At 59.0% G+C, this 21,149-nt stretch overlaps 1 protein-coding gene and 3 long non-coding RNA genes across 5 annotated transcripts in view; 3 read left to right on the top strand and 1 right to left on the bottom strand.

The window, feature by feature from the left end:
- The first annotated feature begins 5,690 nt into the window (after positions 1-5,690).
- Positions 5,691-11,062, top strand: LOC139074501 (uncharacterized). The gene is made up of 3 exons (XR_011524147.1): positions 5,691-6,478; positions 9,802-9,909; positions 9,998-11,062. It is a non-coding gene; the product is annotated as an uncharacterized lncRNA (long non-coding RNA).
- The window catches only part of RPS6KA4 (ribosomal protein S6 kinase A4), a 10,853-nt gene continuing 190 nt past the window's right edge, over positions 10,487-21,149 (bottom strand). Inside the window, exons 2-18 of one of the 2 annotated variants that reach the window (XM_070565426.1) lie at positions 20,567-20,907; positions 20,436-20,461; positions 19,434-19,652; positions 19,226-19,341; positions 18,558-18,665; positions 18,259-18,339; positions 18,070-18,173; positions 17,828-17,978; positions 15,365-15,529; positions 13,928-14,056; positions 13,606-13,739; positions 13,418-13,511; positions 12,762-12,935; positions 12,487-12,681; positions 11,966-12,125; positions 11,609-11,772; positions 10,487-11,390 (exon numbers count right to left, since the gene is read on the bottom strand). In XM_070565426.1, the coding sequence (XP_070421527.1) occupies positions 11,196-11,390; positions 11,609-11,772; positions 11,966-12,125; positions 12,487-12,681; positions 12,762-12,935; positions 13,418-13,511; positions 13,606-13,739; positions 13,928-14,056; positions 15,365-15,529; positions 17,828-17,978; positions 18,070-18,173; positions 18,259-18,339; positions 18,558-18,665; positions 19,226-19,341; positions 19,434-19,590 (2,127 nt within the window). In that variant the 5' untranslated portion in view covers positions 19,591-19,652; positions 20,436-20,461; positions 20,567-20,907 and the 3' untranslated portion in view covers positions 10,487-11,195. Of the gene's footprint in view, positions 11,391-11,608; positions 11,773-11,965; positions 12,126-12,486; positions 12,682-12,761; positions 12,936-13,417; positions 13,512-13,605; positions 13,740-13,927; positions 14,057-15,364; positions 15,530-17,827; positions 17,979-18,069; positions 18,174-18,258; positions 18,340-18,557; positions 18,666-19,225; positions 19,342-19,433; positions 19,653-20,389; positions 20,462-20,566; positions 20,908-21,149 lie in introns of both variants that reach the window. The other variant, XM_070565425.1, reaches the window with a different exon arrangement.
- On the top strand, positions 13,932-16,472 carry LOC139074502 (uncharacterized). Its single transcript, XR_011524148.1, has 3 exons — positions 13,932-14,072; positions 14,314-14,518; positions 16,277-16,472. It is a non-coding gene; the product is annotated as an uncharacterized lncRNA (long non-coding RNA).
- Positions 20,769-21,149, top strand: part of LOC139074503 (uncharacterized) — a 2,737-nt gene continuing 2,356 nt past the window's right edge. The window contains exon 1 of the long non-coding RNA XR_011524149.1: positions 20,769-20,989. This is a non-coding gene — a long non-coding RNA (uncharacterized lncRNA). The remainder of the gene's footprint in view (positions 20,990-21,149) is intronic.

Raw genomic sequence — 21,149 nt, 5'->3', positions numbered from 1 at the left:
TGCTTTAAAAAAAAAGAAAAAAGTTGTATTTGCCTTTAAATCCACTGGGCTGAATTGCTGATTCGATAAGCCAATATTGGACAGACTGAGAAAATTTGGCGTGAGCTCCAAGACGGCAGAGAGAGCTGTGAACTGCGGGGGGGGGGGGTGCGTGAAGAGAGAGGTCTCCTCGGGATAATAAAGGGAGCCCAGGGGGATTGACGATGCTCACTGAGTTCCTCAGCCCCCGATGCCCTGGTTAACCCACTCGGCTGCCTGGGAGGTCTCATCCATCCCCACGTCTACACTGCCAAGCTTCCCAGCACCCAGTGCACACCCACAGGACCGCGGCCCACCTCAGGACATTCTAGGGGGTTTCCCGTGTGCTCAGGCACGAGCCCAAACCTTTCTTCCATCCTGATCTCGTCCCTTATGCGTCCCCATCTTCTGCTGACCCGCCTTCCATGACAGCAGCCCCCCGTCGCACTCCCACCCCCTCATGCTCCCACCACCCTCCCCCCCCCCCCCCCGCCCCGGCCATCAGGGCTGCCCCTGGTGTTCCCAGGCCACTGACCCTAGAGAGTCAGGCTCAGGCTGGGGTTAGGGCAGAAATGCAAGGCTCTGTGCCCTCCCCAGAGCTGTCCTGTCCTTTGTCATCCAGGCCTGGAAGGTGCTCACCACCTTTCGCAGCAACAGCTCCCTAGGACTCCAGCCCCGAGCCCTCGCTCTGCGCGGCTGCTCCACCATTCCTGCCTCCCCTTCCTCTCCCGGGCAACGTCTGCCCCACCATTTTCATTCTGCTCCTCCAACCCTGAGATACGGAACCAGACGTGTCTGTCGACGCAAAGGAACCAATAACCCTTCTATTGATAAGAGAGACAAGGCGCATTTCGCTTGAGCCAGGCTGGGGACTATAACCCGGGAAGGCGGCCTCCACAAAGGAAGAAAGTGTTGCAGAGAAGCACGGTTTCAGCCTAGTCTTACACCTTTTCACAACAAAGAACACACAGGAATGACACCCAGGACACACATTCATCAAAGTGTCAAAGGGATATTCAGTTGCAAATCAGCAGGTCAACAGGATGCTGATGTCCCAGAAAGGGGACTTACCTGCAGGAGGACTAGTAGCTGTCACCAAAGGGCTTTGTGGATCCTGGAAGTAGGCGCTCTTATCTTAAAGAGTGTGCGTTCTTTTATGCTGAGATAATGTTTAAAGCACTCTTTACTTTAACGGCTAATGCAGACGTACCATGTACGTGTGACAGCCGATGAGTCGGGCTTCTTTAGTTCAAGTTGAATGCACTTGGAACAAGAAGAGCGATGCCATATACCCCGATATGTGAAGATCTCTTGTCACGTCCATTCCTGCAGAGAAGGCCAGGCCAACACAAGTCCCCAGGTCTGCAAACAGCAGGCTGCGCCTCCCGGTGTCACCTCAGGGACTCCCTGCCACGTCCACATCAAATTCCTCTTTATTTATGAATAGCCATGGGAAATGATGCACTGGATGTGCTCCAAAGCTTTTGGTATTGGTTAAGAATTGCACCTGGCCACGGTGAACAGAACCAAAAGAACGGTGGCTAGAATAAGTTAGAGGTTCAATTTTTCTCTCACATAGAAAAGTCTAGAGGCAGCCGGTCCAGGATTAATACAGCAGCTCCAAACCCATCAGCGGCCCAGGCTCCTCCATCCTGCTCTCTGCCGTCACCCATGTGAGGCTCCCATCCTTGAGGTCACCTCATGATCCCAAAATCATTACTGCAGCTCCAGACATCACATTCACATTCCAGGCAGTGGGAAGGAGAAAGGGGCAAGGTTGAAAGGGCATGCCTCCCTGCTGAGTCAGCCTTCCTTGAGGTACTTTCCCAGGAATCCCACCCAATAACTTTTGCTTACATCCTATTGGCTAGGAACTGTGGTATCATAAAAAGCCCACTGATACACCCAACACTATGGGCTTTCTGTTGCCGAGGAAGACAGGGTTGTGGATATGGGGTAAGCAAAGAGCAGCCTTCGATACTCTTTGTCGGGAGCTGAAGGAGAGTAAGGGAATAGAGTCTCGAACTTTCTCACCTGGTTTCCTGTGGGGGCCACAGACGAGAAGGATACAAGTTCATAAACAGTGATTATGGGACCCGAAAAAGAGACAGAGGGTCAGGTATTCCCAGCACATCCTACACCCGAGACGGGACAGTGTTTTGTGGTGCTCACCTTAACAAGGCTACTATCTAGTCCACGGCTAAGGAGCTATTTCAAACAGCAGCTGACCGACTAATGCTCAGCTGGCCATCTACTAGGACCCCGGAGTCTTTGTCTCCTGAATTTTCACAGTTGTTCCTCCACCCTTTGTTCGCGTTGCTTGCTTTTCTCCTTGAAACAATTTTCTCTAGAACCCTGTTTCTCCTCTTTCTGGACTCGTCTTTGTATTGTGGTACCGAGCTGTTGATCAGAGCAGAGAGCCGAGCTAAGATGAAGGACACTGCGATGTCACCTGATGACGGGTGCAATGTATTTCAAAAATGGCCGCTGACACGCCTTTTTAAGCTGGCACGTCTACCTCCAATAAAGAAAGCCCAGAGCTGGCGTTTACGGCGCTTCAGGCCCCACACGTGGAGGCGAGAACCCGACCCTCGGTGCACAGAAAGCTAAAACTTACGGCAGACGAAGCAAGTAACCACGCACCCGGGACGGGGAAACGACGTAAAGGGAGAAACTGACGGACAGCAGAGTGTTGTGATTAAAAGCTTCCGGTCAGGAGCAGGGAGACCTGGGTTCCGGGGCCGGCATCCCCGGATGCTAGTGTGTGACCTTGGACAATTCACCCGTCTGAGCCTTATTTTCCTCTTCCGTAAAATGGGCCCATAACAGATAATAATAACACAGAACCTATTCGCCAAACGACATCATCTGTGGAGAGCACGTGGCCCAGTGCCTGGCTCCTGGCACAGGGGACGTGCCCAAAACATTAGCCACTGCTACTATTTGTCTAACAACCTAGTGATCACAGTGGAGTGGACTGTGTCTGTAGGGCACAGAAGGGGTTTAGCACATAATAACACTCAATAAATGGCTTCAACAGCATGATTATCCTTGCTGGTGGGGAAAGAAATATCCAGAAGGCGTTTCCTCTTTCCATAGGCAGCTAATGACGCTCCCTCTGGGTCTGGCTCCCTGGAACAAGAAGAACTTTCTCCAAGCCTCAGGCAGTGGAGAAGAAAGCCTTGAAGACCCCCGTCGCGACAGAGTCGGCCTTGTGCCTGTGACTCCCTTGGGGGAGAAATGCCACACCCCCCACCGCACCCCACTGACCGCTCAGTGCCCATCTCGGCTCTCGGGCTCAGGGGCCGCCTCCCCCCGCTCCCTCTGTGTCCGGTGTACTCCTAGCAGCCTTGGGACAGGTTTGCAGGGACATCTGCCGGCAAGCAGGCCCTGCCAGGACCTCTTGGCCCCCGCTGGGCAGGAAAGTAACACGCAGAGGATCTGGGCATGGGGACAGGGAGACGGCAGACACCCCTTGCTCCCTGGAACACCCTTCCTCCGGTAAAGTGGCGATGGCCTGAATTTCTGACAGAAGATACTGGCTTCGGAGAGCTCCTATTGTAAAATTGGATCCGTGTCCCTACGGAAAATTCCACATTCCAGAAAGTGTGTCCCGATGAGGTGGGAAACGTGTGCTGGGGACATCAGGAGACCTGGCTTTGCGTCCTGCAGCCTCTCAGCTGTGGGTAAGTCCCTTCCCCTCCGTGTGCGACCATCTCCCCACCAGGAAACACTGCACGTGCATCGGGGACGGTTGTCACAAAGGCAGATTCCCAGACCCACCGCCGGAAATTCAGAAGTAGCTGGACATAGAGGGCTCAGGAACCCCCCGGGGACGCCGCACCCCCGGCTGCCACTCAGCTGGTGGTTTTAGGTGTCCCAGAATCTCACCCTGAGCCACCACTGTCTCCCGGGCCCCAGGGAGAGTCAAGAGAGTAGAGGGTCCTAGAGGGGAGCAGGCGGGAGGCAGGGGACCCCAGGGGCCGTGGCCCGGTGTCTGCTGTCTGCACGCCACCCGCGGCAAACCCGCACAGGCCTGCTGGGTGCCACCTGCTGCCTCCCCGGACCCAGAAGGGCAGCGGCCAAATCGGACGCTGCTGGGAGATGCCCCTGGTGGAGACTGGTCTCCCGGCCTTTCCTGCTGGAAAGTCCTCAGCTTCGAGGTTTCCAGAAATCCGAAAGGAATGACAGTCTGGACGCCGTGCACCCTGTAAGCAAGGAAGCGAGGGTTCGTTCTCGGAAGACGTGGCGAAACACCATCGCGCATGCGCACGGGCGCATCATCCGGCTGGAGCCAGCCGGGTCCCCTGGTTGCGTGGTAGTGACCTCCCTGCCTCACCGCAGGGGCCCCCTGCCCTCTACTGCCTCCCCAACCCCTCTCTGCTCCACCATCAGCCTTTAGGGACAGCTGGGTGGGGTGCCAGCACTCTGCAGGTGTCACCCATCTAATGCTCACAGCAGCCCCACGAGGTAGCCAGCATCAGTGTCCTCAGCTCACAGAGGCACAGAGAGGTTGAGTAATGTGCCCCAGATGACCCAGCTAAGAATTGGTGGAGCCGGGCTTCGCACAAGGGCAGCGAGGCTCCCCGAGGCTGAGCTCTGAGACGGCTGGTCTTCCCGCTCCCTTCTGCGGCCTCCAGGCCACCGACCCACCTAGGCCTGGGCTCCGGCCCCCAGTCCCGGCTGACCCACATCCCCTGCGGGTAACAAGGCGCAGCGGGAGCCTGGTCCTCCAGCGGAGGGGGTGCCGGGAAAAAGAAAGGATTCGCTGCAAAGCCGCCACCGTGCGCTGTGCCTGCCAAGTGCCCGGGAGAGCGTCCTCACACAGCAGCGTGTGCACGCCCTCACTCACGGATACTCACACACACTCACACGCACACACCCATGTATGCACACCCTCACTCATGGATACTCACACACGCATGTATGCATGCTCTTACTCATGTATACTCACACGCACTCACATGCACACACTTTTATGCACGCTCTCACTCACGTACGGTCACATGCACAGTCATGTATGTGCACTCCCATTGACGTATACTCACACACACATACACTCATGTATGCACGCCATCACTCACATATACTCACATGCACACACTCACATATGCACGTTCTCACTCATATACTCACACGCACACACTCATGTATGAGTACTCTCACTCAAATATACTCACACACAACACACCTGCTCACACACACTCATACGCATCCACACTCTCACATGCACAAACTCACACACATCCTCACTCAAACACACTCACACAACACATTCATGATGCACAACACTCAACACACACCCACACATCTGTGCTGACACACTTGCACACATTCATATGCTCTCAGTGCACACATCCTCACACTCGCATCCTCACTCTCACACATCCTCACACACTCATATGCTCACACACATGCTCACACTCACGTATCTACTCACACACGCACACTTGTGTACTCACACGCATGAGGGTGTGTTCCCAGCAGCACCCACTCCCGGGGGGTTTGTTCTCAAGCTGCTGACACAGCGTCGGGCGGGGGGAGCTGAGAGAGGGGCTCACCCCAATGGTGAGAGCAGGATGGCAGGCGCCCCTCTGGTCCTCGCCCCGCCGGGAAGATGGGGACACTGTCGGCCCAGGCGCAGCTGGACGGAGGCCTGCGGGCTGCGGGGCATGTGGCTCCGAGAGCTGGAAGGTGGGAAGAGCAGGCCTCCCTCCTGCCTGGATGTGGGTCCCTGTCACAAGCAGCCTGGGCCCATCCTGACTTCCCCAGCTTCTCTTTTTGTTTGTAATTTAAGCTGCCGTTTGGGGAGGGCTCACAGCGTGCGGGCGCCTCGCCAGGAGCCCCGCTGGGCCCCCTCCCAGCTCTCCGAGGCGGGTACCCCGCTTCGCTGGAGAGCCAACGGAGACTCAGGCCCCGGTGGCCTGGTCGCGATCGCTCTGCTGGGCCCTGCTCCGCCGCCCGGCTCCCAGGCTCTGCCGGCTCCAAGCTGCGCCCGGCGGCCGCCCCGCACGCCTGTTCCTGGGGACGCCAGGGGCTCACCCTCCCCCTCCTCCGCACACACGCCCCAGCCCAGCCCTGCGCAGAGAGGACGGGGGCTCCCCGTCATCCGTACTCACGGGCCACACGCCCCCCCAAACGGCACGGCCCAGACTGACTCCAGCGCAGGAGAAAGAAGGGCCCCTCCCCCCACCACCCCGCGCGACCTCCAGGATCTCGGCCAAGAACAACGCAGGCCGGCAAGGACACCCTGGCTGGTGAGACCGGGAGCTGCGTTTTCAAGGAGACGGCCCGAATCGGCTCTTGCCCGTGCGGCTGCAAGTCATAAAATGAGAGGATCTTTCTGAAGGGCGGCGTGATCAGATCTTTCAAACGCCTTTCAAACGTGCACGCTGGGGTGTATCCTCCAGCCCAGGAATTCCACCTCCAGGAAATGTATCCCGAGGAACTATTCAGACAGGTGAGCAAAGATGTGGGCACACGATGTTTCTTCCAGTGCTGTTTAAAATAGCATGGAATAGGGCCGGCCGGGTGGCGCAGCCGTTAAGCGTACACGTTCCGGTTCACTGGTTCGGATCCCGGGTGCGGACATGGCACCCCTTGGCAAAAGCCATGCTGTGGCAGGCGTCCCACATATATAGTAGAGGAAGATGGGCATGAATGTTAGCTCAGGGCCAGTCTTCCCCAGCAAAAAAAGGAGGATTGGCAGCAGACGTTAGCTCAGGGCTAATCTTCCTGGGGTGGGGGGCCCCGCGAACGCACGGATTTGAAAACAGTCCAAGGAGCCCCAAACAGAGAACAGTCTAAAGAAATCATGATGCACCCATACAATGGAATATTATGCAGCTACAAAAAGATTTTAACAGTCATTGACAGACATATTCACAATCCATTTCTGAGTTTGAGAGAGGCTATCATAACCCATTTACATTTTGATGCCATTTCCTTTAAAAATCTCTATCCATAAAGAAAAATCTGGAAGGATGCATCAAAATGTTAACTAACACAGATTCTCTATGGAGAGTAATACCACGGATTATTTTTCATTATTTCCTTTTTGTATTTTCCGATTTTTTTCTAAAATTAACTTTCAGTGAGGGTGAATTTTTTCAATTACATATACATTTCATTATATCGGTTTGACTACACATAAAATATGTGTAAGAAAACTACAAGAACTGGTGACATTGGTGCCCCTGGTAACGAAAGGTCGTTGGCTAAGGGTCAGGGCACGTGGAAGAGATTTTTCATTATGTACTCTTTTGTATCCTTGGAATTTTGAATCATATGAGTTTATATCTTTTCACAAATACAGGCTAAATTTAAATTTGAAATAAACAAAAAAGATTCCAGGAGCATCTTTGACGTTTCACAAACTCCATTTTTGTGCAGCAGTGAATGTGAGACTGTTTATATCAGAGTTGCAAACTCAAACACCTAGAGGAATCAGGGAGGTAGGAGAGACAGAGCTGGTATGGGCAATAGGGCATGGTGGGGACTGCAGCAAATTGGAAAGCAGAGGCCTTCTCTATGGAGGTAGCATGATTCTGCTCTGACTGATTAGGCCACACAGGAAGATGGCCCCAGGGCTGTCAGCTCTTCCAACTTATCAATAAAAGTCAAACATCCAGACTTTCATGTGCATGTTCTCATTTTGAGACACGTACTGGCCTCCCCAAAACAAGTCTCTATAGGCCTGGCACAGGCAGCCAGTTTGCAATCTCTGCTGCATGACTGTGGAATCTTCTTGTTGAGAGACCCAGGGAACATTAAGGAGGGGCAACTTGGCCAGGGTCAAACAGCGTTGCATAGAGCACAGACTAAGAGCCAGCCCTCCCCCCTCCCGGTCCCCCGACTTCAGCTCTATCAGCAGTTAGTTAACAGTGACTCAGAGGAGGTGAATGTTTACAGGTCCTCTTAACAGAGCCGGGAGCCTGAGCTTGCTCTCTGAGGCCATTTTAAGAGTGAGATCAGAGGCCCAGCGCAGACAGGGGAGACCTCCCAACTCTCCCGAAACAGACAGCCTCTATGTAAGGCTGCACTGGTCAGGGCCAAAGTCAAGGTGTGGAACGGGCTGCCAGACCCCAGGCCCCCATCACTTCCTCCGGCCTCCCTCCCACCCTGCCCAGCCTTCAGCCCAAGTCACATCTGCCTCCCCCTGAAGGCTCCCTGACCGCACAGGGCGGAGGCTGGCTCTTTCCTCTAAGCCCTGGCCCTTTCCACCCCAACAGGCCCCCTCCTTGGGGTCACTTCCATCCTGAGCCCCAGTTCCTTCACCTGTGAGACGAGGCTAGGAACACCTCTTCCCTAGGGTGGCTGTGAGTTAAGGGGATGAAGGGTGAGGAAATCGAAGATAGACTGTCTTTTATCCCTCCAATTAGCAAAGGTTTTAAAATGATAACACTCAGTGCTTGTGGGCATAGGATGGAATGGGACATTTTCATCCCCTGCTTCTGAGACCGCATGTCAGCACAATATTGACGTGGGGTTATCTGAAAGTCTATTTCAAAGGAAGCAGGGAATCCACAGAGATTGGACTTAGAGGAGGGGTTGCCAGGGCTGTGGGGTTGAGGACAATTGGGGAGTGACTGCGAACGGGTAGAGTTTCTTTTTGGGGGTAAAAAAAAGTGCTCTAAAATCAGATTGTGGTGGTGGTTGCACAATTCCAAATATGCTAAAAATCATCGAATGGTACTCTTAAATGGGTGAGTAATATGGTATATGAATTATATGTCAATAAAGCTATTTTTTAAATGCACACATTTAGGTACAAACTCATTTGTTTCAGCATTGTTTGTGACAGAAACGAAGTTTTAAGCAACCCAAACATCCAGCTTTAGGGTAAAATGAAAGCCCGTCCTCCCAGTGGAACTCTTGTGGTTGAGGGGAGTCTGGACTCAGACCACAGGGACCGAACGCACTGCCAGCTGAGCGACCTTAGACACAATGCCGATCTTCACCGGGCTCTCCTGTCGCATCTCTTGAGTGGAGACAATGGTTTTCTCATAAGCAGGTGTAAGGGGTCAATGAGAGAACACAGGCCGAGTGCTGAGGGTGGCCCCTGCCCATTGTAAGACCTAGAGGATCTCAGAAAGTACTTGGTGACCGAATGACCACACTCACATCTGTGCCCTCTCGAGTTCATCCTGCAGCCACGTGACGCCCTTCTGACCTTGAGGAAGCCTGCGCTGGTAGGGGACTTTGCTCAAGTAACTATCAGTAAAACAGGGGTCAGAATTAAGGAAGATTTTCCCTCTCCCCTCCTGGGGGGCGGGGGGGCTTCTCCTGGTCCCCTCCCTCCCTTCAGACCCCCAGGATGGGACACAGCTGGGTGTCCCTGCACCACACAACTTCTTTTGGTCCACATCCACAGGACCCCACCTGTCCACAAGGCCCACCTGGCTTTGCCCTGACCTCGGCATCTCTGGGGCTCCAGCTCAGAGCCCCAGGCCTCCGGGTACCTTCTCCTCTAAGAGGCAAACCTCAGAACAGGAGGGGAAGGCCCACCACGAGGGGAGCTATGAGGAGAGAAGGCCTGGAGGCAGCCCAGGCCCGCAGGGGGCTGTCAGGACATCCACACCATGTCGACCAAGGGCCCGGACCTGGGGTGCCCACGCAGGCGCTCAGGCCACAACCACCAGCAGGGATCACACAGCGGGGAGTCTCAGCCGCCCCCCGGGAGGGCGGCACACTGATCGCAGTGACAGCCGTATGAGTAGGACACCCACTCTCCCTCCTTGACAGGCACGGCCACCAAGCCCTGTCCCCCTCACCTCTCTCTAGGCCCACCCTCCTCATGCTCTCCACCCAATGAGCTTCCAGAGGGGAGGCCACGATCCAGCTCTCGGCCAATCAGCACGCTGCATTCCTGGCCACAGTGATTGGTTCAAGGTGAGCACATTACCTAAGTGCATCCAATTAGAGCACGTCTTGGGATGTCCCCGGGGAAGGCTAAAACAAAGGCTCCCTTCTTCCCCAGATTTCAATCTGGAGCCCCTGGAGCGCCCAGCACCCATCTCCGGGCCGAAAGGAGAGTCCTTTAGACTGCCACAACTCCAAGAAAACAGAATAAAAGGCCGAGGCTGAGAAGGGGAGTCCTGATCACGTGTTCGCATCTGGATCAGGCCTTGCCTGAAGCAACCCCTGGACTGTGTAGTTATGAAAGCCTAAAATTCCTGTTCTGCTGAAGCAACGTTGGGTTGGGTTTTCTATTACTTACAACCAAGAGAATCCTAAGTGATACACGGCAGGGCTGTCCAGATACACCCCCGGATGACTGACTGGGCCTCCTACTGCTCACGTCAAAAGCTACAGACAAAGGGTGCTGTCTGATCCCGTAAGAGTCTGCCCTGTCCCTCCTCTCTGAGGCCCCGCGCCCCCCTGGCTGCAAGTTTGTCTCCCCCACCCCGCCCCGCCCCTCACCCCCACACACATACACACACACACACACAAACAGATGCCACACACGGCACTGGCTGGACTTTTATTTTAAAGTCAAAGGCACAGCCTGGATGGGCTGAGGCAGTGACCGTGGACGCCCAGCCCAGCCCCCCCAGGCCCCTCCCCCAGCCAGGGGCAGCTGTGCCAAGGGGAGGGGGTGGGTGAGAAGGGGGCCTCCCCTTTTGGGGGGTCGCCTACCTCCTTCCTTAGCCCCAATAGGGGAGAAGCAGGTGACATAAAGTGAGGCAGAAATGCTTCAGGGGGTGCCCCAGGGCCTCTCCCTGAACCCCCCAACACAGGTCTTTGGTGGACGTAATTGCACAGACAGCCCATAAAGTGACAGCTTGAGGGGTGCCCCCTCCCAAGAGCAGGGCCTCAGGGGAGGGCGGGGGAGAGGTCCCAGTTTCTCCCGTGGCAACTCAGTGCTTAGAAATTGGGGAGGAGCCCTTCCCTGCAGGAGCAGGCCCTGGGAGGAGAGCCGTCCACCAGATGCGGCAGCGACTTGGCAGAGGCCCCCCCACGCCCAAGTTCCCAGCAGGCCCCCTCCCTCCCTGCATCTCTAACTCTATCTGGTAAGACATAAAAAATTCTCTGCTTATAAAAATATTTCTGCTCTGTCTGGGAGCGGGTGGGGAGGGGAGGGGAGGGCGATCCCTGGGGATGAGGCGGCCGCTGCCCGCTGCCCGAGGCTCCCAGGTCACAGCCCCCATGGGGGACGGGGGTCCTAGTGGCGGGGGCTAGGAGGGGGGCAGGGGACCGTTGGCTCGGCGGGGGGCGCCCTTGGCGGCGGGGGCCCGGCCCGGGGCGGCGGGCGCGGGGGACACGCGGCGGGAGGCGGCGGCGCTCCGCAGCTTCTGTTTCCGCCGCTTGGCGAGCGGCGCGTTCTCCACGCTCTTCAGGAAGAAGCCCTCGCGCTTGCCCCGGTTGAACGCCTGTCGGAAGGGAGGGGGTGAGTCCCCACGCCCAGCCTCGACCTCCAGATCCGAGCTTTGGTCCCCATCCCAGACCCTCCCTCCCATCCCACTAGGTCAAGGCCAACAGGTCCCCGGCCTCCAGTCTCCGGGAAGGTCAGAGGCCTCACCTCTCTGGGCTCCCGGAGACCCCGCCTCCCAGGCTCGCTCCACCCCCTCCCACAGGCCCCGCCCCTCACCATGAAGGTGGCGTTGAGCCCCGAGCGCACGGCCGGCCCCGAGGATTCCAGCACATCCGGCGTCCGGAGCGGGGGCGAGGAGCGCGCGCTGCCGTCCTGCAGCCACGAGCTGTCCCGCAGCCCCTCGAGCTTCAGCCGCTTGGCGGGGTCCACAGTCAGGAGCCCTGGAGGCGGGGCGAGGGAGTGTTGGGGAGGGGCCGTGCGTGGAGGCTGCACGGCAGAGAGATCCTAACAGCCCCGCTCACCTCCCCAGCGAGTCCCCCAACCAGGACACCTGGTCCAGTGACGATCGCTGCCCCACCATGACCCCATGGCCTCCCCCTACCCAACCATCATCTGTGACCTCCGGCTCCGCACCTCGGACCAGCTCCTTGGCCTCCTCGGACACGCCCTGCCAGGCCTCCCCGTCAAGGGAGAAGCGCCCCTCGCGGATCTTGCACATGATCTCGGCCGCCTGGCTCTGCCCGCCCTGGCCTGAGGCCCCCTGGAAGGGGACCTGCCCCGACAGCATCATGTACTGGGGGGTGGGGAGAAAAGTGAGACCGGCCCGGGCGGCGGGGCCAAGGGAGGCCAGGAGCCTGACCTCTCAGCCCACCCACAGGACCATTCACCCTCTCCGCGAGGGTAACTCCTCAGGCCCATGCGTGATGAACCCTGACCTCCGACCCCTAATACTCGGATGCCCAGCCCCCAGTACCAGAGCGACGCTGCCTCTGTATTAGGACGACCTCGGACCCCAGCCTCAGACCAAACCCTGCCACCCCCAACAAGATGAGCCCTCTCCCCTGCCTCGGGCGTCCCTGTTGCCCCGCATCAGGAAGACCTCTGACCCCAGGCTCGGGCGACCTTGCACCGTCCTCCGGGGCCCCGTCCCATACCAGAATGACGCCGAGGCTCCAGAGGTCGCAGGACTCGTCGTAGCCCTGCCGGGCCAGCAGCTCGGGGGCCGCGTACTGCAGCGTGAAACAAGGCGTCTGCATGGGCCCCGCGGGGCTCTGCGGGCGCAGGCGCGCGAACCCGAAGTCGATGATCTTCACCGGGGCTCCGGGCGTGTCGTCGGCGTACAGGATGTTCTGTGAGGACAGCGGGGTGGCCGTGAGAGCCGGGCCCTGCGCGCCGCAGCCCTCCCCGGCCGCCGAGGCCCTGCGCCCACCTCGGGCTTGAGGTCGCGGTGCACCACGCCCGCCTCCTCGTGCATGAAGCTCACGGCCGACACGAGGCTGCGCAGGATCTGGCTCGCCTCGGACTCGCTGAAGTGCCGCTTCTTGCGGATGTGCTCCAGCAGCTCCCCGCCCCGCAGCAGCTCCAGGACCAGGTACGTGTGCAGCTGCGGGCGGCGCGCGGGCCACGGTCACCAGCCACCGACCCCGGACGGGCCCCGCCCACCAGTGAGGCCCCGCCCCGCGGCCACGACCAAGCCCCACCCCCAGCTCAGGCCCCGCCCGTGTCCGAGCCCCGACCCCAAGAACTGCTTTTAGGCCCCGCGTCAGGTTCTACCCCTACCGCCTTCCAGGCCACCCGCCCCGCTGGCCACCTTAAAACCCCACCCCCCTAAATTCTATCCCCGCCACTGCACGCCCTCCTCAAATTCCGTCCCCTTGGCCATCCTCAGCTCCGCCTTGCCGCCCTCGGGCCCTCCTCCCCTCAAATCCCACCTCCCTGGCCTCTCAGGATCCCCTCGAGCCCCCACACCCGATCCTCAGGCCCCTCCCACGCGCCTTCGGGCCCCGCCTCCTATCCACCCCCGTCACGCCCTCCGCGGGCAGCCTCCTGCGTCCCCGCGCTCCGCCCCGGCCCGGAAGGCGTCACCTGGTCGTGATGCACCTCGTGCAGCTTCACCACGTTGGGGTGCGATTGGCACAGCCGCAGAGCGGCCACTTCGCGCTGCGTGTTCGCCTCTAGCCTGGGGGGCGGGACAGGCGGGGTCAGGACGGCTCCCCTCCGGCCCCGCCCCCCGACTCTGCTCCGCCGGCCCCGCCCACCCCGGGCCCGCCCACCTGCGGCTGAGGATCTTGACCGCAAACTCCTGGCCGCTCTGGCGCTGGCGGCAGCGGCGACACACGGAGAAGCTGCCCTGGCCCAGCGCGGGCTCCCGCAGGTCCAGCTCGTACTGCTGGAAGAAGGGCGAGTCCTGGGGGCAAAGGGGGAGCGTCAGAGGTCCTACCTGAGAGCCTTGCGGCCGCGCCACGCCCCACCTCATAGATGCTCCAGACCTCACCAAAGTCACACCGCAGGCGCACGGAGGAGCCAGGTCTGGAGTCCCTGGGCCCAGACCCCCGCCCCCCCCAGCCAACTTCTCCCCACGCTGGCCAAACTCACCTGCATCATGGCGCTCCTGGCCACCGCTGCCCGGCCTGGCCGGTCTCCAGCGCCAGATGCTTCGAGCACGTCGGTCATCACTGCGTTGTTGTGGTCAAACAGGATGGACGGCGCCACGAAGGAGTATCCCTACGGAGAGGGGGCAGTAAGGGGCGCATGCGCATCGGGGGCTGCAGGTACGGGTTGGAGTCCCTGGAAGGCCCAGACCTGGCCGCGAGGACGGGGGGCACGGAATCCGGGGACTGGGAATAAGGGGCACTGGGGGTGTCGCTTTGGCATCCTGGTGCACACGGCATATGTGGACATTTTATTCCACCTTGCTCTGTGATCACTTGGGGCTGTGTCTGTCCCCCCGCCAGTCTGTGACGCCACCTTTCTCATCACAGTGACTCCCCCCCAAATGCCAAGGACATCATCTGACACAATGGAGTAGCCCAGAAAATGATGCGCCAAATGCACGAAAGGACGGTGGCCTGGCATCACACACCTAGCTTATGAGAATTCACCTCTCCCCACTGAGGACAAAACATCTTTATTCCTTCCTGTCAAATCAAACTTTGGCCTCCTCTGCCGGGGGGCTACTGAGGAAAGGTAAGGAGAAACCAAAGTTAATCATCGCTGGTGCCCAGACCAGTGCCTGGCACTCACACATGTTTTTGAATCATTAAATGAATGAATGAAAGTAACCAAGTCACAAGAAAGAACTTTCTCGTTAGGACTGTGAGACTGTGGGTGGAGGGGCGATCAAGGAGAGGGCACCCAGGGCCAGGGGAGCAGGGAGGACGTCACACAGGGGCAGCGCTGGACAACAAACGGCTTGAAAGATGAGCGGGAGCTTGCCAGGTGGGCAGCTGTAGGGAGCGCCCTCCAGGTGGAGGGAACTGCGTGTGCAAAGGTACAGAGGTGTGTTCTGGAAGCTCTGAGCAGTTCAGTGCTGCTGGAACACCAAGGGGGGCAATAGTGAGCGCTGAGGCTAGGGCGCTGAGCCAGGACCACATCCTGCAGGGCCTTGAAGGCCGAGCAAAGGAGTTTGGACTTGTCCAACAGGCCTAAGCTTCCAAAACTGGGAGGGGGCGGGGGGTCCTGTGCCTCCAGGAATGTGATGTGGTGTGCCAAGGGCATGCACAGCCATGATAGAGACAGGGCATCTCTTCCTAGTTGTCCACTTAAGCAAGTGAATAATTTAAAACAATATGGTAATATAACAATAAAGAGATATGACGGACTAGAAGGAAAATTAAGATGAAATTTAAAGATGTGTCCTGCCATGGTGGTCTCCAGAACCAGTAGCTCTGGGTACCCCACGAATGGAATGGTCTGGGGGAGATGCTGAGTCCTGATGAGGACACAGGGCCAATGCAGTGCCCGTGCTCAGCCAGGCCGAGGCTGGCAGCATCCTGCCTGCCTGCATCTGGGGTCCCGTGAGCTCTCACTCACCTGGAAGATGCGAGGGTCCCCAGGCGGGGGGCTGCCAGGGGGTGAGTAGACAGGCTCCAGCCTAGTAAATTCCTCTGCGAAGTTGCCCACATCCAGCTCTGAGCGGATCTGGGGTCGGAATGGGGCTGGGATCTTCCTGGCGGCCAAAGCAGCCCAGTCCAGGCCCTGGAAAAAGGGATGAGAAATGGGGGACCAAAGGGCAGCAAGTGGGGACCCCTCTCTGCTCAGGCCACCTTCACTGGGCAGCTCCTCAGGGAGGCAAGGGTCTCTCTGGCATTTGGGGTGGCAAGGTGTTCTTCCTGCCTCCCCAGCTTCTATTTCCCCGCCTCTGATAACACAATCCTTATTTTCCTCCTCCACACTCAGTCAATCCTGAGACTTTTAATAGAATCGGCACGCAAAACAAACAAATCTACTTATCCTAGGTGACTTAAATCTGGGAGGACACTGGCCTGGAACTGCTCAGGGTCTAATGATGAAATCCCTGTGCAGAAAAGCAGAACTAAGAGACAAGGAAATTCCTACATGACATTGATTCTGCACCTGGATGCAGCCTTGCCTGAAGTCAGACCACATTTCCTTGGACTTTTCACTTACAGGAGCTAAAACATGCCTTTTTATGTTTAAGCTAGTGTGGGAGAGCCTGTTCACTGCCTGCCCAACATGCATTCTCCTTTAGTACCATTCTCCCTTAGTCTTCCTTAGTAGCATAACCCCAACTGTATGCCAGGAAGCAATGTACACAACTAAAAGACTATTTTACAAACTTCCTTGCAGTTATGGGTGACCAATAACTTGTAAGCAAAAACTGTGAGATAGGAATCCGGGAAAAGAGCCTCAAGAGGAGGGTGAACAGTTGGCAAGTGCTCTTTTTCCCCTTCCCCTCCTTCTTCCTGCTTCCTGCCTGGACAGCAGCCTCGATGGCAAGAGCTCCAGCAGTCATCTTGGACCATGAGGCAACCATGGGGATGGAGGCTCCATGCTAAGAATGGAGGAGCATTAAAAAAGAAAAAAGGAGCTTGGATTCATGAAAACATCACAGCAGCCCTGGCCTGCCAACCTCTGGACTTCTTTTATGTGAGAAAGAAATAAAGAAACCTCCATCTTGTTTAGACCACTGTTCATTCTGATCTCTGTTAGCAGCCAAACTCTATTCCGTGGGTATCGCCATTTTGAGTTGGCCTTTTTGTCGCTTGCAGCCAAGAAGCCTGACCTAGACTTGAAGGCCTGGGTTCTGACACCAGGGACTTCAGCATTGCTGTCATCAAAGAGACTGTCTCTTTGAGGGGGGTACCTTCCGAGTGTCAGGCCTCAAAGACCTTGGGCGGGGCTGGGGGGGGGGGTGCCTCTCCAGTAAGACTACTGGTCAACCTGCTCCCCATGCCCAGGGCCCAGCATGCCCTCAGGGTGGAATTCACTTAAGGAAAGTGACACTGCTCACCTCCCCCCACAAAGGGACATGTTTGCTGCAGAGACATAGATCCTGCCTGAGAAGGCATCTCTGAGGGCCCTTCCAGGGGGGTATTTGCTGGGAAGGTTCCAGGAGAGGGCACTCGTAGCAGAGGAAACGAGTGCCTGGCCCACAATAAATGACCCTAAATGGGCGTTTTTGTCACGATGTCAGACAGGCGGCAAATCCGATGCCCACGTGTAAACAGCACGCAGTGGTTAAGAGCGTGGGCCTTGAAGTCGCCCAGACCTGGCTTTGAATCTGAGCTCCATCACTTCCTGGCTGGGCAACCTTGGGCAAATTACTTAACCTCTCTGAACCTCAGTTTCCTCCTCTGTAAAGATGAAGATAATAATCAGGATGGTTCTGAGGGTGACATGAAAGAACTCGAATCACAGGGCTGACACATAGTAGGTGTTCACTCTTACAGGGTCCTGCTAGGCAGCAATACTGGCCACGTCTGGTGCCCGAGCCAGCAAGTTCTCACAAGGACACGGAACTCTCTGGACACGGCATTCCTACTGTGTGTGCTCTTAAGTGAACAGAACCCACGTGGCTGATCGACTGTCCATCTGAATGACAGGCACACAGACTCAACGGGGACAAAGAATAAAACACCTGGGTGAACCCTAAGAGCCAGAAGTGTGGCTTTTAGTGCTGATTTGGGCCGACAGGAGACCTGGGGTCTGTTCCCAGCTCTACCCCACTTACTGTGCCATCCTGAGTGGGTCACCTCCCTTCTCTGAACCTGTCCAATGAAAGCACTGGCAAACCCATTCTCAGGTCCCTGCCAGCCCTGACAGTCAATGAGCCTGGAATTCTCTCCCCGACAAGCACAGCTTCTGGGTTTCAAGAGAGATGGATGAGAAGACGAGCTTCCTTCACCTGGGGGGGTTTCTAAGTCAAGTGGAATTGGCCAGTCTCGGAGCCACCCCACCCCGGTGCCCCTCAGCAGAGCAGCAGTCCAGCCCAGGTGTGTGTGGAGGGATGTGGGGGCGAGTCAGGAGCCTCACCTGGAAGAACGGGTGGTTCTTGACTTCCTGTGCCCCCTGGGGCCCCGCGCCCAGACGCTTCTTGGGGTCCTTGCAAAGTAGCCGCTGCAGCAGGTCCTGCGCCACGGGCCCGATCCGGGGGGGGAAGGGAGGGGAGCACTTCAGGATCCGTCTGGGGGGATTGGGGGGGCGTCAGGGGCAGTGAGCCCCCCCCCAGCCCTGCCCAGGTCCCCCGGCCACCCTCCGCGTCCAGCCCCACTCACCGGGACACCTCAGCCTGCGTGTTCCTCTCGCCCTCCAGCGTGAATGGCGAGGCCCCCGTCAGCAGCTCGAAGAGCAAGATGCCAAGGCTCCACCAGTCTACGGCCTGCCGGGCAGAGCCGGGGTGAGGGCCTGCGGCCGCCCCACCCCACCCCACCCCACCCCCCCTCCCCTGCCCCCTGCCCACTCACCTTGCCGTGCCCCGACTTGCTGCGGATGATTTCGGGGGCCATGTACTCGATGGTGCCACAGAAGGAGAAGGTTCGCTCTTTCTGGGAGGACGAGAGGACCCGTTTGGACACCCAGCAGCCCCCAAGGCTCCGAGTAGGACTCGTTGGACTTGTGAGGGCTGGAGCAGGGGGACTTCCTGAAGGCCGGGCCTGGATCGATCGACCTCCGAGACACGCAGGGCCAGGCACGGAGCCAGAGGAGACAGGACGGAGAAGCCTGGGACGGGGCGTCGTTGGCCAAGAGACCGCCCCTCACTCACCTCCTCCGTCAGGAACTCCTTGCTCAGCCCGAAGTCCGTGAGGACGATGTGGCCGTCGGAGTCCAGCAGCACGTTCTCCAGCTTCAGATCTCGGTAGATGATGCCCAGCTGGCAGGAGCAAGAGGGCCGCTGAGGCTTCCTCCCCCGCCACCCTCAGCTCCTCCAGCTCGTGTCCCTGCACCGGGTCCCTCTCGGGAGAAGGGGACCCCCCGCCCCGGGAGAAGGGGATCTCCAGCCCAGGAGTGGGCCCTGGGCAGAACTGGGCCACTCGCTAGGAAAGCCCATTTAAGATGTTAAATCGAGGAAGGAGAACCCCACAGGGAGGCCCCCTGGGAACAGGCCCCAAGGTCCCAGAGAGGCAAGCCTGTGTGCACAGCCCCATTTCAAGGCCTGGGGAGCCGAGGCATGAGGTTTCCATTTGAGGAAGTGCTGTGGACGTGGCCCCAGGAGGCAGCCCAGAGTTCCCTGTTCGAGGAAAGCCCCTACGGGGAGCCACAGGGCAGGGGACCCCACCTTCCTTCCAGGAGGTCTAGGAAGCAACTCCTGTCCTCACTGAGGCCAGCCCCCCACCCCCGGAGGCCCAGGGACAGAGAGACCTGAGGCTGCCATGTCTGAGGGCCGAGACCCAGACCCTCTGGTCGCAGCCAGGCGGCCAGGTCCCCACCCACCTTGTGCAGGTGTTCCAGGGCCAGCACGATCTCACCCCCGTACACGCGCACCTCGGCCTCCTTGAAGTGCTGGCGCTGGTAGAGGTGCGTGAACATCTCGCCGCCATTCACGTAGTCTGGGGGGGGGGGGGCGTGGAGGTTAAGAAGCAGCCTCCATGGGGCGCCCCCCGCCTCCATGACCCCCAAGGTTAGCATGGGCCGCCCTTACCCAGAATGAGGTGCAGCTTGGCATCAGTCTGGAAGGCGTAGTGCAGCGTGACCAGGAAGGGCGCCTGGCGCACCAGCTCCAGCACCGAGCGCTCGGTGCGCGTGTGCTCCTGCGTCTTGGCGCGCTGCACCAGCGCCGCCTTGCGCAGCACCTTCATGGCATACAGCTTCCCCGCGTCGTGCCCGCCCGCCTTCCGCACCAGGAACACCTTCCCGTAGGCTGTGGGAGCAGTGAGTGAGCGCAGGGCAGGCCGTGAGCAGGAGGGTGGTGCAGACTGGTGGGGGTGGGAGTGCTGGCAACCCAGGAGGGTGTGCAAATCGGGGGAAGGAGCCGGGGTGAGAGGCAGAGGTGCCAAAAGCTGGCAGAGCCCTCTAAGAAGAGGGGGTGCACGCCCCTGGAGGGTGCTCGAGCAAACCAGGGAGGGGATGTGCAAAGTAGACTGGGGGGGCATGCAACTCCAGGAGCCCTGCAGCCCTGGGGCTGGGGGGGTGGTTTGCGTGTGCAAACCTCTGGCAGATCAGAAAGATGCGAGAAGATGCAGATCCCAGGAAGGGAGGCAGAGGTACATGCGGGCAGCGGAGGGATGTGCAAACCCGAGCTGGAGAGTTTGCAAAGTGGGGGAGAGGGCTCTCATATCGGCGCAAGGGGAGGAGCTGTGCAGGTCACTCGGGAGGGCTGCAAACCCCCCACTGCCCCCCCCACCCCCCCGCACCAGGGTGTTGGCAAATCCGTGTTGGCAAGTCCGGGAGGATGGTGCGGGGAGGAGCGATGTCAACGTGGACCGGCCCCGGGAGTGGGCATGCACACCCTGTCAGGGCAGGGTGGGGCAGGCCAGGCGGACTGTGCCGGGAAAGGGTTGGGGGCATTGCTGGTGGCCTGGCCCAGGCCCAGGCGGGGGTGCAGGCGGGAGGCCCAGGGCACCGTTCCTGGGACACCTGCCCAGTGGGGATCCTCACCTCCCGTGCCCAGCACCTTGAGCAGCTCGAAGTTGTCCACGCTCACCTTCTCCTCGTGCCCGGTCAGGTTGGCTGTGAGCACAGGGGGTGAATGAGCCCAGCCAGTGCACGGACCCCTCCTGGCCTGGCCCGGGTAGCCATCCCTCCGCCCCGCACCTCCGGCCGCCCCTGCCCCACCTTCCGTGATCCGCAGCTCCACCGCGCAGCCCTCGTCCTCGTCCTCGTCCCCCATGGCGGGCAGGTCGCTGGGGCCAGCGAGACTCGGCTCCGGGCGGCGCCGGTTACATGGCGGCTCCGGCCGGGGCGGGCGCTTCCTGGTGCCGCCTCCGGGGCCGAGGCGGGCGCCGGCGCCACCTCCCGGCTCCCCGCCCCGCGGCCTGAGTCAGGCGGCTGGAACGTGACAGCGCCGGGCTGCGGGTGGATGGGTGGGCGGGCGGAGGAGACCCTGGCTCCCGCAGGCGCACGGGGCGAGTGTCAGGACTGCGCACTCCGGGACCCCACGCGACCCTCCTGGGGACCTGCGGACACCGGTTGGGAGCCTCTGCTGGGCGTACACCCCCCAGCCAGGTGTCTGCCCCAGGGTGCCTGCTGAAGCCAGTGGTGAGACACTCCAGCCTGTGCCCCAAGGCGGGAGGGGCCCACCCAGGCGCTTTGGAGCCCTCCCCACCCCCACCCCTTGCCCCGGGGGCCAGCCTTAAGGGCCGCCAACCATCTCTGTCCAGTTCTCAGCCACCAGCTAGAGAGAGGGATTTCATAAAAA

This window comes from Equus przewalskii, chromosome 11, assembly GCF_037783145.1.
Source record: "Equus przewalskii isolate Varuska chromosome 11, EquPr2, whole genome shotgun sequence".
NCBI lineage: Eukaryota > Metazoa > Chordata > Mammalia > Perissodactyla > Equidae > Equus > Equus przewalskii.
The sequence above is the reverse complement of the archived record's forward strand: the minus strand, read 5'-3'. Positions and strand labels throughout refer to the sequence as shown.